The sequence below is a fragment of the Plecotus auritus genome (assembly GCF_963455305.1).
Source record: "Plecotus auritus genome assembly, chromosome: 2".
Taxonomy (NCBI): Eukaryota; Metazoa; Chordata; class Mammalia; order Chiroptera; family Vespertilionidae; genus Plecotus; species Plecotus auritus.
Genome location: NC_137771.1, coordinates 75,183,573 through 75,201,760, shown reverse-complemented (window position 1 = coordinate 75,201,760; position 18,188 = coordinate 75,183,573). Strand labels below are relative to the sequence as shown.

Sequence of the window (18,188 nt, the reverse complement as noted above, 5' to 3'; positions counted from 1 at the left end):
GGGCTTAGACCTACCATTTAGAGATATCAACTTAAAATTTGGCATATATACCAGATTTCATTTTAGTATATATATGTATAATGTGCATGTGTGTGCACATCCTCAATAAGTTTTACAAGTGTGGTATCAGTGTGCACAACAATTTAATCTAACCTGAATTTATCTTGCTCACACAGTACGATCAGCAAATAAGTATATGATAAAAACATTGTACAAAAAAAGAAAATTTTAAAACAAGTGAATGAATTTAGCTGTACTAACTAGTTTCGATGATGTCCTAGAACTTGCAGATATAATATGCAGGTAGTAGATATAAATAACTAAGGTTTGATATAAATCAACCATGGTTTGATTATTTAGATATAACTTAGATATGAGAGATTATGAAGATGGAGATATACCAGACCACTAGAGATAAACACATCTTGTCCCATTTTTTCAAAGCCTAGGGAAAAGATTATGTAAACTAAAGAAGAGCAATTTTGATGTCAATCTCCAGGATTTAGGAATACTTAAGAAACTCTAAGCCAGTGTGAGTTTACTAAGAATAAGTCATGTTAAACTCTTCTGATTTTCTTCTTTTTGAGGATATTATACTAGTATTTAGCTGACATATACAATGTAAACTCCATAAGGATAGGGACCTACTTTTATAACTGCTATACACCCAGAGCCAAGAACAATGTCACACATATATAAGAGAGTCAATATTTGTTGAAAGATTAATAAATTAATAAAGGAATTTGGTGTTTCTTATAAAATTATTGTGGCCTTAATGGAGAAATAAAAAACAGATTTTGCTAGTTAAATAAAGTTACAGCTGAATAAAACATAACCATAAAAAAAATTAAGAAATGTCACAGAGTAATCTCATTAGTCCTTACCTAGTCAATTCTATCAGCAATTTTTATGATGAAAGAGAAGGCCAATTAAATTTGTAGATAATACCTGCTATCTAATAGACTAGATGTTAGAATTACATTCAAAATTATACTAATAGACATATTATCTATATATATACATATATATATAATAGCCTAAGCCAGTGGTCGGCAAACTGTGGTTCATGAGCCACATGAGGCTCGTGAGCCGCGGTTTGCCGCTCTGTTGACTAATGAGTTTGCTGACCACTGTGTAAGGCATTATCCTTACCCAGAAGTTTTGACTTCAGGTTAAAGACATTAGTACATTATTAAAATGTTTTTTTAAGTGTTTTTCCCTAAGGCAGTGGTCGGCAAACTCATTAGTCAACAGAGCCGCAGTTTGCCAACCACTGGCCTAAGTGATCTTTATGACGGGACAACTGGAATGACCGGAACGATGCACACTGAGCAGGTAGTCAGGTGAGAGCAGACAGGCAGCTGAGCAGTTAGGAGCGAGCGGTCCCAGATTGCGAGAGGGATGTCCCAGATTGCAAGAGGGCGCAGGCCAGGCTGAAGGATCCCCCATCCTGCCCTGTGCGTGAATTTAGTGCACCGAGCCTCCAGTAATATATATAACAGTACATAGTGTAATATGTATAATAGTATAGATATCATATAGACAGACTAATATTATAAACCAAATAAGCTGACATTTGCAGGAAAAATTAATGTTTATTTCAAATAAATTAACTGAGTTACCATATGACCCAGCAATTCTACTCCTAGGTACTTACCCAAGAGAAATGAAAACATATGTCCACACAAAAACTTGCATATGAATGTTCATGATAGCATTATTAATCGTAGCCCAAAAATAGAAACAATCTAAATTACCCTCAACTGATAAAATGTGGTATGTCTACACAATAGAACTATTCATCAATAAAAAGGAATGAAGGACTGATACATGCAACAACACAGATGAAACTTAAAAACATCATGCTAAGTGAAAGAAGCCAGTCACAAATAGCCACATTTTTATGAAATGTCCAAAATGGGCAAATCAGTAGAAACAATAGATTAGTGGCTCTCAGGGCCCAGGAGGAGAGGATAATGAGGAGTGACTCCTAATGAGTACAGGATTTCTTTTTGGGGAGATGAAAATTTTCCAAATTTAGTGGTGATGGTATCACAACTAAAACTACTGAACTGTACACTTACATAGATGAATTTTATGGCATATAAATCATATATCAATAAAGCTGTTATTAAAAAAAAGAAATGAAGACATCAACTGACAAATACAGATGTTGAGAATCTGTCAAATGACCAGTTCATCAGAATGATACCTGAAGGTTATAATAAACTTGTAAATTCTGCCCACTGAGTATGATTTTGGCTGTGGGTTTGTCATATACGGCCTTTATTACATTGAGGTATGTTCCCTCTATTCCCAGTTTACTGAGAGTTTTTATCAGAAATGGATGCTGGATTTACCAAATGCATTTTTCTGCAACTATTGCTATGATCATGTGGTTTTTATCCTTCATTTTGTTTATGTGGTGCATTTGTTGTTCTGTGGATATTGTACCAACCTTACATCCCTGGAATAAATCTCATTTAATCATGGTGTATGATTTTTTTTTAATGTATTGCTAGAGGCAGTTCCCTAATATTTTGTTGAGGACTTTAGCATCTATGTTCATCAGGGATATTGACCTATAACTTTCTTTCTTTGTAGTGTCTTTATCTGGTTTTGGAATTAGGATGATACTGAAAACTCATAAAATGAGCATGTGAGTCTTCCCTCCTCTGTTTTATGGAATAGTTTGAGAAGGATAGGTGTTAGTTCTTCTTTTAGTGTTTGGTAAAATTCAACTGTGAAGCCATGTAGTCCAGGACTTTTGTTGGTTGGGAGTTTTTTTTATTACTGCTTCAATTTCACTAGTTGTAATCTGTCTATTCAGATTCTCTGATTCTTCCTGATTTAGTTTTGGAAGATTGTATGTTTCCAGGAATTTAACCAGTTCTTCCAGATTGTCCAATTTGTTGGCATATAGTTGTTCATAACATTTTCTTACAATCCTTTGTATTTCATTGGTGTCAGTTCTTACTTCTGCTTTTTCATTTCTGGTTTTATTTATTTGGGTCCTTTGTTTTTCTTGATGAGTCAAGTTAAATGTCTTTCAATCTTGTTTATCTTTTCAAAGAACCAGTTCTTGGTTTCATTGATCTTCTGTATTGTTTTTTTAAGAACTCTATTTCATTATTTCTGCTCTCATCTTTATTATTTATTTCCTTCTACTCACTTTCCACTGAATGTAAACAGCAGTTATGGTTAAAGAAGTAAAAGCAATTTTTGGCTAACTTTTAGCAATACATATCAAGAGATATAATAGTGCTGATATATTCCATGCTAGTCAGACCATGTCTAGTCACATTCTATTCTAAGTACAATGTCTAGAGAAACTAATCAGTATAGGTCCAGAGGAATGAATATAGAATTGAAAAAGGATCAGAAACACTTGAAAAAAATGAAGGTTGCTTAGCATGGGAGAAAAAAAGACTCAAAGGATATAACTATCTTCAAACAATATGAGAGCCTATCAGAGAAAACAGAGTAGACTTGTCCTATGTTTCTGCAAAGACAAAATAGTCCATCACTAAGTGCCCAGAGGGGGAGATTAATCTCATCATGGGCTAGAACTAATGCAGTTATGTTTGCCTCCTAGGTACTCTCCAACAAATGAACAGATTCAAGTAAGTACCAGAAGTCTATCAAGGACTCCTATTTCAGGAAGAATTCCTATAATATGTAGCAGATTGGAGGTGATATTTAACTTCTCCAATTGTAAAATGCTATGATTTTTATCTTAATTCAAAATTATATAACAAATAAGTAAATGCATAAAATTCCAAAGAGTTGATGATTTAATATTTTACCTCATTTTTCTGTAATGGTGGTTTTCCATTTTTCTTACTGCAGAGAAAAAAAAAGAAAGCACTTTATTTGCAAACTGTTCCCATCATAAAATTTGTTTTAAGATATCAAAAGAACGTACTAAATTCTCCAAATGGCTCTTCTTTCACAATATCATACATAGAATATATTAGGCATAATAGTACAGCTGCATCTTATTAAGTACTAGAGGCCTGGTGCACGAAATTCGTGCACATTGGGGGGGGAGAGGGCGCAGGGATCCCTCAGCCCGGTCTTCACCCTCTCCAATCCAGGACCCCTAGGGGAAGGTCCGACTGCCTCTTGCAATCCGGGACTACTGGCTCCTAACCACTCACCTGCCTGCCTGCCTGATCACCCCTAACCCCTCTGCCTGTCTGCCTAATAGCACCTAACCACCTCTGCCTGCCTGATTGCCCCTAACCACCTCTGCCTGTATGCCTGCCTGCCCCTAATTGCTCCCCTGCTGGCCTGATTGCCCCTAACTGCCTCTGCCTCACCCAGCACCCGGGACCCAGGATTCCCTCCTCCGGCCGACCACAGGCACCCGGGACCCAGGTTTCCCTCCCTCTGGCTGGCCACAGGCACCCAGGACCCAGGCCAGCTTCGCCCAGGCCAGCCGCAGCCACAAGGGACCGTGGGTGGGTGGCTTTGCCTAGGCCGAAGGCGCCCGGGACCACAGGGCAGGTGGCTTGTCCTTCTCCAGGGCCACAGCTGCTGGCACCCAGGACCACGGGGCAGGCGGCTTGTACCTCTCCCAGGCCAAAGCCCCATCTGCTGGCGCCTGAGACCGCGGAGCATGCGGCTTGTCCCTCTCCCAGGCTGGGCCGCAGGCGCAGCTGCTGGTGCCCGAGACCACAGGGCGTGCGGCTTGTCCCTCTCCTGGGCCGCAGGCGCAGCCGCTGGCACCCGGTTCCACGGGGCATGAGGCTTGTCCCTCTCCCAGGCCGCAGCCTGGCTGGTCCCCATTCCTCTCTCGCGAGCTCATTTGTGCCTGGCCTGTCCCCATTCCTCTCAGTGTTGAGTGTCTGAGCCATTACGGCCTGTGACGACCATTTGCATATTAGCTCTTTATTATATAGGACTAGTGGCCTGATACATGAATGAAGATTCATGCACGAATGGGCCTTCATTCCCCTGGCTGCCGGCACCACCTTCACTCTGGCCGGAGCCACCTTTCTGCCTTCCAACGCTGCCCAGAGGCCCCGAGCGGCTGGGGTGGTGCAGAACACCTGCGTCGTCACCATGGCGACGATGAAAGCATCCCACCCCGTCCCCAGCCACTCAGCGCCTGTGTATGCAAATCAACCCTCCATCTTTGTTGGGTTAATGTGCATACTCACTCCTGATTGGCTGGTGGGCGTCATGAAGGTATGGTCAATTAGCATGTTACTCTTTTATTAGGTAGATCATTTACTGAAAGTGTTTAATAAATGTTAACTACTACTATCAGATAATATATGTTGGTAAATTTACACACATGCACATATACACCTGTTTTTCAAATTCTCCCATAGAGAGGTGAAGTCTATTCTTCCATCCTTGAATCAAGACTTGGCCATGTAAACTGCTTTGGCTATGGGACATTAGCAAGTTGATGCAAGCAAGGCCGGAAAATGTCTGTGCATTGGACACTCTCTCTTGATGCTAGGAACCTTTTCCCAGCCATGTGAACAATCCCAGGTTAGTTACCTACAGGATGAGAGACCATGTGTCATTCCCATGTTACAAATGAAAAAACTGGCTTGGAAAGGAGGAAGTAGTATATCTAAGTTTCATGCTACTCAAAGTAGTTAGTCAGGCACTAACCCAGATCTAGGCCACCACCCTGAACAATATCATGACCAGGCTTAGGTTCTTTTTATAACATACTATCATAGCACCCTATGCTACGATCACATTTTAAATCTCTTGTTTAATATCTATTTCCTCCCAGTACATTAGTTCTATGAGATCAGGAGCTATTGCAGATTGGCTTCTCCAAAATATAGGTAAGGTGGTGTTTGGGGTACAATATGTTTATTGGGGCTCAACATCTGTGAAAGGAAGATGAAGAAAGCAAGTTTAGGCATAATTTAAACTGGGATGCAGGCCCAACAAAATTTCACCTAACTGGTGGGAAACTTTGACTGGCTGAAATGATCAGGTCTTTATACCTCTTCCTTGCTCAGTGTACAAATGCATGCTGCTCCAGGGAGGTCATGACCTTAGGAAGGTGGCTCTGCAACTAATGCAGATCCTAAAAAGTGGGCTGAAAAGGTTACCTGGTCTGCACTTGTCACGGCTGGACTAGACCTTCTTGAAGGGGAATCTGGGTAGCATATCTCCACACCTAATATAGGGGTCATATATTACTCAGCCCTCTATTCAACATCTAGTTGAGCTCCAAGAATCTGTAGAATAAACATTTTCAGTAATAAGATACCAGGTCACACTGAACAAGGCTAGAAAGCCAAACTTAACTACAATTTAGTAAGAGTAGATGCTCATATTTTAAAAGTGCTTAAGCTTATTATTGTTTCTAATCTCAATTGTATTACAGGATTATCTGTTTTTAAATTTTTATGAGATTGCAAACCTGTTTCAGAAATGCCATATATACATATATATTCATGCATACTCAGTTAATTATGAGCCCTCTTTTATAAGATTTTCTAAAATCCACTTTTTAAGGAATTCTTTAAATGTTTTCCATAGATGTTCTCAATTTTGAAGATACTAGCTATATAAACATATAGAGATCTAGGATAAATTAGAGCAGTACACTAGAATCCCATTTAACTGGTTATATTGTTTTCACTTGAAATGTTATGCTAAAGACTGGAGAGAATTTAATTCTAGAAACATGATCTACTGGTAGGCAGATTCAAGTCTAACAAAAATTCAGTATTTTCCTTTTCTTGATTTTTATCCTATGGAACTAAAAAGGCTCTACAACAAATAGGCATGTCTTCTACCTTTGTGTATTCCTTTTGCCTAAAGAAAAAGATCAATTTATCAGCTAAATAGATTAAAATAAAGGTATTCAACATGTTCAAAATATATGCATAGTAATGGTAAGATATCCATAATATCTGTAACAATTACTGAATATCAGTTGTCTTGTTATATTTCATGGTATAACCAATTGTAAGTATTTTAAAATCTAATTTTGGGACCATTTATATATCCAGTCTATATCAATAGCGATGCCATGTTCAGTGAGGAGCTGATAATCTATTTTCTTCTGATTCAGTAAATCACCAGACTTTCCAAAATAGAATGGCAGTCCCTGAATCAATCCTTTTCACTGTTTGCACAGCAGCCCTGCCTGAGCAGAGGCAAGGAAAAGAGAATCACTGTACCAAGACAAGATATGAAAAAACTTGGTGGATAAAGTATGAAAGAAAGGTACATAAAAAAGATACACATCAATTACATGTATTCCTGGAAAGATACGTTAATTATAAAAGTGACATGGTCAAGAACCATTCAAATGTTTATGAACTGCTTACTGTATACAAGGCATTATTCTAGATCAGTATCTTTCAAACCTTGTGGTCTCAGGTTTTTTTTCACTTGTATTATATCTAGGGCTATTTATCATATGGAAATTAAACCTCAATAATGTTTAAAGTATTTATTTCCTCATTTAAAGAAAACAGACACCTTACATATTAAGTAAAAATTTATAAAAATAGCTATTATTTTCCCAAATGAAATAATTTCGTAAGAAAAGTAGCTAGCATCTATATATATATAGCGACCAAAACACCAGAATGACCAGAATGACCAGTAGCTGACTTTATATAGATGCTACTTTTCTTATGAACAGCGAAATGGCCTGATGGGGCGCAGGCCAGCAGCCAACCTCCTGCAGCTCCTCCCCCTACCCAGCCCCACCCCAGATTGGCCTCCCCACCCCGATCAGGGGCAGGGCCAGCCAGCCAACCACTGTAGCCCCTCCTCCCAGCAGGCCCCGTCCCCAATGGGCCCCCAACACACCGATTGGCCCTCGACCCCTCCCCCCAGGCAGCTCTGCCCCTGATCGGCCCCCCCTCTGATCAGGGGTAGGGCCGACCGGCCAACCACCCATGGCCCCTCCCCCAGGCTGCTGGCCCCCAATCGGCTCCCCCACCCCAATCAGGGGCAGGGCTTACTGGCCAAATGCCTGAGGCCAATCACCCCAGCCAGCCCGACCCTGACCGGGCCCGATCAGGGAAGGCCAGCCAGCCAACCTCCGCTGTCTCCTCCTCCTGACAGGCCTGGCCCCAATCTGCCCCGATTGGGGCTGGGCCTGCCAGAACCCACCCATGCACAAATTCGTGCAATGGGCCTCTAGTTTTATATTGTGGCAAATCTCATTAATGCCTGGCTTGATAGAAGACAATGGATTCTCCTATCTGATTCTGCATTCTTTCTAGCTATTAGAATACACATAGGTATTAAAAAAACAGGAATCCTATATAATAAAGAGGTAATATGCAAATTGACCCTCACGCCATAACACTGTCAAAAGATGGCGGCATGCACAGCGGGGGCGGGGCAGTGGGGCGGGGCTGGTGGCCACTAGTGCCGCATGGCTTCTGCCAGGGTTCCTGCGGCCCTGCGGAGGCGTGGGGGTCCCAGCAGCTGCTTCGCGCAGCTTCTGCCAGGGTTTCTGTGGCCCCGCATGCATGCCGCGGGGGCGAAGCCCAGCGCCACTCTGCGCTTCCCGGACACAGGGCATCGTGGTGGCACTCCAGGACGCAGGGCCGTCCCGCAGCGTGCTGGCCACGCGGGATGGGACTCTGGGACTGGGGGTGGTCCCATGTTGTGGATATTCTTCCGTGATACTAAAATGTTGCGATGCAATCTGAAACCATATCAATGAACTTTTGTACTCTGCTACAATTAAATCCATTAGCTTATGTTACACTTTCAATGAATCTTTTACTCATGAAAAATTTTGTAACATCATGCATTAGTCACTTGGCAAATATTGATTGAATAAGCTATGAAGTAGACTTTCCCAATGTAATACATTTGTTATACAGTATTTTATAAAATTATATTTTTTAATATTGCCACTAATCTCATGAGAAAAGTCTTAAGCACTGGGAAGCTATTAAGCTCACAGTGGCAGAGAAAAGTTGTCCAAATTCTAAATTTCAACTGAAAGCCTAAATGGTAGCATTAGCAACAAATATTACCAGTTGTTTTTCCTTGAAGGCCTTAAAAGAAAATATCTGTACTATTCAAGGCTGAATAAGCACAGTGATTCAGTCATTCTCAAGTAAAAATGATGTTCCACAAAAAGGGTGGCCGAGTTCAGTTCACAGCTCAAACAACTGCACAAGTGCTTTCCCTCGAGATAACCTCTGTACTTTAGTATGCTTCAAGAACTGCTTTGTGAAAACTTATTTTTCTTTGGCAAAGACATTACAAAAAAAGTTAAAGACAAGACCAATAACAAACTATTTATAAAACATATAGGAGAGTTTTATCCAAGAAATGGAAGCTTATGTTAACATTTTTTTAAAAAATCAATTTAATTCATCATATTAACAGTCTAAAAAAGAAAGAACATATGATCATATCAACAGATACATAAAAGATCTTTGATAAAAATCCAATACCTATTCATCATAAAAACTCTCATCAAATTAGGAATAAAAAGGAACTTCCTCAATCTGGTAAAGGACATCAACAAAAACCTATAACTATCATATTAATGAAAGACTGAGACTGTAACATCTGGAATATGACAAAGATGCCGACTCTCAACACTTCTATTCAATATTGGTATTGGAGGACACATACACTACAGTAAGGTAAGTAAAAGAAATAAAAGGCATATAGAGTAGAAAGGAAGAAGCAAAACTATCTTTTTTCCCCCTTCACCTAAGGATATGTTTATTGATTTTAGAGAGGGAGAGGGAGAGGAAGGGGAGGAGAGGAGAAGGGAGGGGTAAGGGAGGGGGAGAGGTAGAAACATTATCGCAGACTTTATAAACATCTATATAGAAAATCCTAAGGAATATACAGAAAAGCTGAGTTCAATCAGGTTCCAGGATACAACATCTATACATAAATATCAACTGCATTTCTACATAAGAGCAAAGAACAATTAGTAATTGAAATTTTAAACTTACCCTTTCCAAAAGCATCAAAAATAGAATTTAGGGATAAATTCGGAGGGGGAAAAAAGATGTGCAAGATCTGCATGCTGAAAACTAAAATACATTGGCGATAAATTAAAGATTAGACAGAGATATATCATGCTCATGGATCAGAAGATTCGATATTGTTAAGATGTCAATTCTCCCCAAATTTATTTAGAAATAAAGTAAATATTTACACCCTAGCTCAGTGGTCGGCAAACTGCGGCTCACGAGCTGCAGTTTGCCACTCTGTTGACTAATGAGTTTGCCGACCACTGACCTAGACTCTCGATTCAAATAATTACAGGCTGTTGTTGTTCCTTGTGATTAAGCCCCTATCCCAGTGGTCGGCAAACTCATTAGTCAACAGAGCAGCAAACTGCCCTAGCTGGTTTTGCTCAGTGGATAGAGCGCTGGCTTGCGGACTGAAGAGTCCCGGGTTCAATTCTGGTCAAGGGCACATGACCAGGCTGTGGGCTCAATCCCCCGGAGGGGGGCGTGCAGGAGGCAGCCAATCAATGATTCTCTCTCATCGTTGATATTTCTCTCTCTCCCTCTACTTTCCTCTCTGAAATCAATAAAAAACAAATTTATTTTGTTATGTTTGACACACATGAGCATATATGTTACTTACATACATACACACACGCACACACACACACACACAACTGGGCCACAGGATGAGTCAGATCTCCTACCAATTTTCTCTCTTCAGGCTTCCATGAAATACCCCATTCAGAGTGTACCATGACATCTTATAAAGCCTTCTCATAATCTACATGTAAATTCTGTATTTTTTTTATCAGTCTGTGACAATTAAAATGGTGCATTACTCTATTGTTCTGTGTCATTTTCATATCAAATAAAAGCTTCCTTATAAGATTTCAGTTTCTTAGAAATTCTATAAAAACACTTTTTACCTGTAATTACCACTACAAAAAAAATTTTAATGGCAAAATTATTTAGTATGAGTATAAAAGTCAAAGACGATTTTCTTAATTTTAAATTACTACACTTCAATCTAAGGCAGATACTAATGCAGCAGATTTGTTTACCATGCATGTGGGTCTTTGGATGATCACTTAGCAACAATTCATATGCAAATATAGGCACAAACATTTTCAATAGTATGGTAATCAGTTACATGATCCAGAATGTGCTGATACTAATTTATTTACATATTTTTAAATTTTATTTGATTGTACAGAGAGGGAAGGGAGAGAGGGAAGGGGGAAAGGGAGGGAGGGAGGGAGGGAGGGAAAACTCAATTTGTTGTTCCACTTCTTTATGCATTCATTGGTTGCTTCTTCTATGTGCTCTGACTAGAGATTGAACCTGCAACCTTGGCATATCCAGAGGACACTCTCTCTAACCAACTGAGCTATCTATCAGCAAAATGAAAACACAAAATTAGAAAATTCTCCAAAAACTTTAGGACCATAGAGAATTCATTTTTAGATCTATTGTCTCCAGGCCCTAAAGAAACCTTCAAAGAGTTAGGGCCCATGTTCAGTATAAGAAGTTGGAAAAATAGATTTGGGATGGAAAGGTAAATTCAAACAAAGACATGCCAGTTTCAAATGGTTTTAGTAGGCCCAGGTACTGTTACCTTATTTTAAAAAAACACATACGCACAAATATTTAAGTCAGAAGCTCAGGAAAGAAGAGGAAGCTAGAGATTTGGGGAGTCATTAGGCATGGGTGAAAGCTGGTATCATAGTTCTGATGGAGTTGGCCTAGATATACACAGCTGAGGTCAATCAGGGCCCAGAGATGAAGACATGCACAAAGGCACTGGCTATGGGGATGGAAAGGAAAATATAGGAAAATAGCTAGAAATACAGGTGAGGAAATACCATAGATAAGAGCTGGGCACTAACTGAATATGGAAATAAGAGAGGAGGAGCAGAGACTTAAAAAACTATGTAAAGGTAGAGGAGGTATTAGAAACATTTAGCTCCAAACTGATGCCCTGAAAGGCACAGATCATTTTCCTAAGATCTCACAAACAATATGCACAGTGAGTGAAAAGAAGACAGTGATCCCATTAACCTTAATAAAGAATAACAGTAGCCCTGGCTTTTGTGGCTCAGTTGGTTGGAGGATTGTCCTGTACACAAAAAGCTGCAGGTTCGATCCCCAGTCAGTGCGCATGTGGAAGGCAACCTAGGGATGTTTTTCTCTCCCTTCCTTTCTCTAACATCAATTAATAATATTTTTTTTAAAAAGTAACAGTAGAAGAAGCATTAAAGGAAATAATGCTTTTCTACAATGGACTCATTGTAAAAGTGCTAAATTTCAAGTCTCAGTATGATAAATTTTAAGGGCCAGAAGACAATTTTGAATAGATTTAAAGTTCAAGAGTAGACACATTGATTTCAAAGGCATTAACATGACAATGATGTGGACATACAATGATATAACTCCTTTGAGAAACAAAAATATGAAATCTGAAATGTGAGTCTTGCATCTGTTTTTTAAGATGCTATATGAAAAATTTTAGACTGTGCTCTTTAGGAGCTCGGTTTAAGTTGTATCCTGGCTGATAAGGCTTCCAGGAACCTTTAGAAAAACTTTCCTCCTATACTGAAGGTATGTTTACTATAAGCCTCAAAATTATTCCTGTAATTTTAAATAAAATGTCCAGACCATAATCAAGTCTAGGAAACTAGACTCTATCATCACAACACAACAACAACCACAAAAAATACAAAAAATTTTTCCAAACTTTTGGAAATTGTAGTGGATTAAATAAAGAGACAAATTCCTTGTGTTCCTCCTAAAAAGAAAGGATCTATTCCCCCATCCTTGAATCTGGGCCAGGCTTGCAACTTGTTATAATCAACAGAATGTATGAAAGTGTTTCTGCTTTCACTTTCACCTCTTAGAATGCTGACCTGAGACTATAATGTGAGGCACTGGTCAAGCCTGCTGGATAAAAAGTCACTTAGATCAGAACTAAGGGACCCCAGTCACCAGCCAGCACAAACTGCTAGGTATGAACCCTCCAGTGCAGCTAATCCTCTAGCTAAATGCAGCCTCACAAGCGAACCCAGACAAAAACAGCAGAGAAACTGCCCAGACACCCAAAGAATTGAGGGGGGAAATAGCTGTTTTATGCCACTAAATCTTGGAGTTATTTGTTATGCAACTACATATAACTGACATAAAGAGATATGCTTGAGAAAAGTCATGTCAAATAAATCAAAATGTACTTTAGAATAAATCACATACATATAAAATTATGTTACCAAAAAACCTGTGGAATGCAACCAAAGCAGTGCTTATAGAGAACTTTATAGTCTTTAATGCATACATTGGGAAAGAAGGCTGAAAATTTGTAATCTACCACAGATCAGAAAAACAACAAAATAAAATGAAGTATCTACACTAATCTACACTAATAAAAGAGAAACATGCAAATTACCATCACTCCGCTACACCTAACAGCCAATCAGAGTTAGTATGCAAATTAACCTGAAAAGATGTTGGCAGCCCCGCCCCCCAGCCGCTCTGGGCCTGTGCGAGTCCAAGTTGGGCGCCAACACCTGAGGCTGGCTGCAGCCAGGGAGACCAAGAAGCCACCTGCCCCGTGATCCCAGGCTGCAGCCAACCAGAGAAGTCACCCACACCACATCCCAGGGAAGACGGAGAAGCCGCCCGCCTGCGGTCCAGGCGCCAGCACCTGCGGCTGGCTACAGCCTGGTAGACGGAGAAGCCGCCCACCCCGTAGTCCCGGGCACCAGTACCTGCGGCTGGCTGTGGCCCAGGAGACGGAGAAGCCGCCCACCCCGCGGTCCCGGGCGCCAGCACTTGCGGCTGCAGCCCAGGCGAAGCCACCTGCCCACCATCCCCTGCGGCTGCAGCCGCCTGGGCGCCTATGGCTGACCAGAGAGAGGGAAGCCCGGATCCCAGGTGCCTGTGGTCGGCTGGAGGAGGGAATCCTGGATCCCGGATGCGGGGCTGAGGAAGAGGTGGTTAGGGGCAATCAGGCTGGCAGGCAGAAGCAGTTAGGGGCAATCAGGAAGGCAGGCGAGCCGTTAGGAGCCAGCAGTTCTGGATTGTGAGAGGGATGTCCAAATGCTGGTTATCCCGAGGGGTCCCAGATTGGAGAGGGTGAAGGCCAGGCGGAGGGACACCCTTTCCTCCCCACTCCATGCACAAATTTCGTGCACTGGGCCACTAGTAAAGAATAAAAGAATACAAATAAAGCAAATAATAAAAAATAGACACTCCACAGAGGTAAAGCAAAACTAAAAGTTGGAATTTTGAAAAAAATTAATACATTTTCCAAACTCATGGAAAAACTGATCAAAATAAAAAAAGAGAGGTCAATATTAGAAATTGATCTACAGATTAGGAGCAATCCTCATCAAAACCTCAACATGCTGATTCTAAAATTTATAAAGAAGTAATACCAATGCAAATGTTGATAACTGAGGTACTTTTTATATTTTGTTTGAGTCACTGTCTTAAAATAGGGTTCCTCCAATGCATTTATAAAGTAGTGAGTGTTAGGTCTGGTCAAATAATTGTATTGATATCCCCACCCCTGGGAACTGACCTTTAGGTCACTTCACAATGGACATTTGACTTACTTAGACCACATTCCACTTGCTAAGACAATTATCTCTCCCCTCTGGAGCTTCCCAGAATATGGACCTGCACAGAGAATTCCCCACCCAGAAAAATCCCACCTAGAGCTCTTTAAAACCCTCTTGACTCCCCATCTTTGGGGGCTGGTGCCATTTTGGGGCTCAGCCCATCTGGTTTTCCAGATAGCCTAATAAATTCATAATTCTTAACCCCCTTTAGCTTCATGTGTTCCTCCTTTGGTGACCCTAACAGTGAGCATTAAATATTTACTTACTTAGAGTAAATCAATAGGTTTATAATGATACTTAAAAAGAACTCATTGGTCACCGCCAGAGGATAACAGGAAACTAATGTATTACTTTAAAAACTGGTAAAGAAGCAAATGTCTACCCTGCCTTTCCTAACTAAACTGTACCACTGGGTAACCAAATATTAGATGAAGAAAAGTTTCTTTTTATAAAAGCATTTCATCTTATAAATGAGTAAATAACAGAATTTTAAATATCTCCATTCTGTAATCCCTAATAAATTCATTGATCTAGGCATTAAACATCAATGGTTGCTAAACTCACGAAAAACAAATAACCAGACACTGATATACCTTCTGATGGAGGTTAGACCACATCAACACCTAGTAAACATTCTTGTCCAAAAACAAACAAAAAATCTGAACTTGGTCAAGTTTTTAGATCCAACTACCAATTTATAGGAAATACAGAGAATGAACAAAAATTATACAAATAGCATAACCCAGATTATTTAATCTGTAGCAGTCAAAAACCTGGTTGCTTCAATAAAATGTAAAAAGTGGTAAGGAGAGATGGCATTGGACCATGAAGATTGAGACTTCAAACAAACAAAAAATAGGCACAACTAAATTACAGTGTTTTAAGAATGTACATTTTGGGTAATAAAATTATAAACACTACTAAAATGCAATTACTATAGAAGTCAGGATAGCAGTAACTAGTTAGGGGACAGGGAAGGGGCTAAGATTGGGAAGGGGTATGTGGAAGGCTTCTAGGGTAGATGACAAAGATTTATTTCTTGACCTGAGGAGTATTTACAAGGGTATTTGTTTTGTTTGTTTGTTTGTTGTTGTTTAAAAAGTTATTAAATTATGTGTTTTATGCAGTTTCCTGTATTTGTAGTATAATATACAATAAAAAGGTCTAAAAATCTTAAGAGTATTATACCATGACTATGTATTTTAATACTAATTTACAACAGTAACATTTTAACAGTTAACTTCATTTTGAATTTAATGTAAGACTTTTTAAACCCCTGAATAATTCTTGATTGTTCTTTTGAATGTAAGTCCATCGGATAAAAATGCTTTATTCTGACTTTTACCTCCCATATGGCTATTTCAAACTTAAAAGTCTTAGAATCAGGTACCATTTTTACCTGATTCCTCACTGGTAAAATGAAAATAATAAAATAACTATCTCAAAAAACTGTTGTGAGGAATAAATGTTAACTATTTAGAACAATGCTTAAAATATAATAAGTGCTCAATAAATGGTTAATAGTATTGTCTTCAGCTTCCTGTCCTTGCAGTCTCTTCTCAAATCTTAACTCCAGTAATTCCATGACTTTGCTCATGCTGTTTTCCCTATCTAGGATGACTTTTACCCCTTAGCAACACCATTTATTGAAGAGACTGTCTTTACTCTATTGTATGCCCTTGCCTCCATTGTCTAATATTATTTAAGTATAATGGCTTGTCAAATTCTAGGTTCTCTGTTCTGATCCCTTGATCTATATGTCTGTTCAAGTGCCCATAGGTAGATGAACGGATTAAAAAACTGTGGTACATTTACATCAAGGAAGACTATGCAGCAGTATAAAAGAAGGATCTCTAACCCTTTGAGACATCATGGAGGGACCTGGAGAGTATTATACTAAGCAAAATAAGCCAGTCAGAGAAAGACAAGTATCATATGATCTCACTTATATGTGGAATCTAATGAACAAAATAAACTGATGAACAAAACAGGCCCAGCGACATTGACATATTTCAGAGGGAAGGGAGGTTGGGGGTGGAGGGGGTTAGGGGGTAGTAAGAGATTAACCAAAGAACTTATATGCATACATGCATAGTCCATGGGCAAACCAACAGTGTAGGGAAGGCCTGGGGAGGGGGTGGGAGCAGAGTAGAGGGGGTCACCAGTGGGGATAAAAGGGGACATGTGTAATACTTTCAACGTTAAAGATAAATTTTTATAAAAATTTTAGTCTTTCTCACTAAAGTAACATAACCTTATAGGACCATATTTTTTCCTTCTGAGGAAATAGCATGTCATGCTGCTTACTTCCTAGGTTAATGAAAGTATACAAATGTTTTAAACAGTGACATATAGACACAACATCCTGATTAAATGACTAAATTATTATTTACCAAAAGACACTGCCTCATTCCACATAGCATATTTATTTTCAATGGCAACAGATAACTTCTTAAGCATAGAGTAAATCATACAATCTATGTTTATGGGTAGTATTGTGGTACCATTATAGTAATATCTGAGATTGCTGTATCTATACAGATATCAAAATAACTGGTTATGCTTTGATGACCTTTATTTTCAATGTTATAGTTTATTAATTTAATTGCATTAATTCAGGACTGCTAATCTAGCAAGAGATAACAAATGCATGTTTCAAAAAACCAACTTTAAGCATACTCACTATAGTTTACCTAATAAGGCTTCAAGTTATCTCAATAAAAAAAAATAATCCCGCCCTGACCGGTTTGGCTCAGTGGATAGAGAGTCGACCTATGGACTGAAAGGTCCCAGGTTCGATTCCTGTCAAGGGCATGTACCTTGGTTGCCGGCACATCCCCAGTAGGGGGTGTGCAGGAGGCAGCTGATCGATGTTTCTCTCTCATCAATGTTTCTAACTCTCTATCCCTCTCCCTTCATCTCTGTAAAAAAAAGCAATAAGATATATTAAAAAAATAGATAAATAATCCCATTAAAGCACAAACTTCAGTTATCCAAAGCATCTTAATCCTATATAATGGAAGACTATGTTCTTGACAGAGATGCCTAAACACAAAGTGATTTCCTTATATATAAAAAAAAATTTATAATGAAAGCCATGTTCTTAAACAAAGGCCTGATGCCTAAATTTTTTGTAGAAATGACTACAAATGCCACTTTTAAACAACTCTAATGTTCCATTAAATTAATTAAAAAAAAACACAATAGAGAAATATAGTACCAGTTTATAATAAACTTAATTTGGCATATATAATTCTAAAGAAAATTACAAAGAACCTGTCTTTCTTCTTCATAATTCCAGCTTATACTTTATTGAGACAGCTTATATTTTATTCATCAGATCATGGATTAGTTTGATGTTAATCCGAGAAAAAAATTACAACTTATTTATCTAAATTGATAGCATGGCATAGGTACTTAGAAGAAAATGGTAAATTCTAGGAGCAAAAATTAACTCACCAAAGTCATGTCTGATCAAACTCATTCTCTTCTATGAAGGAAATCATGAAAATCTGTAAACCTAGTTTATTATGCTACAAAGCACTTGATGATGGACCAATTGGGGATTCTCCACCTTTTCCAGGTAAAAAGAGACCAACGCCACATTCAGCTCCAGGGTCTCATCTTCACAGTTCAGTAA

The 18,188-nt window shown here is 39.2% G+C and overlaps 1 protein-coding gene across 1 annotated transcript in view; it reads right to left on the bottom strand.

Annotated features, from left to right (window-relative positions):
- ABCD3 (ATP binding cassette subfamily D member 3) overlaps positions 1 to 18,188 on the bottom strand; it is an 86,223-nt gene that overhangs the window by 60,379 nt on the left and 7,656 nt on the right. Inside the window, exon 2 of the mRNA XM_080655668.1 lies at positions 3,807 to 3,843. Within this exon, the coding sequence (XP_080511794.1) occupies positions 3,807 to 3,843 (37 nt within the window). The remainder of the gene's footprint in view (positions 1 to 3,806; positions 3,844 to 18,188) is intronic.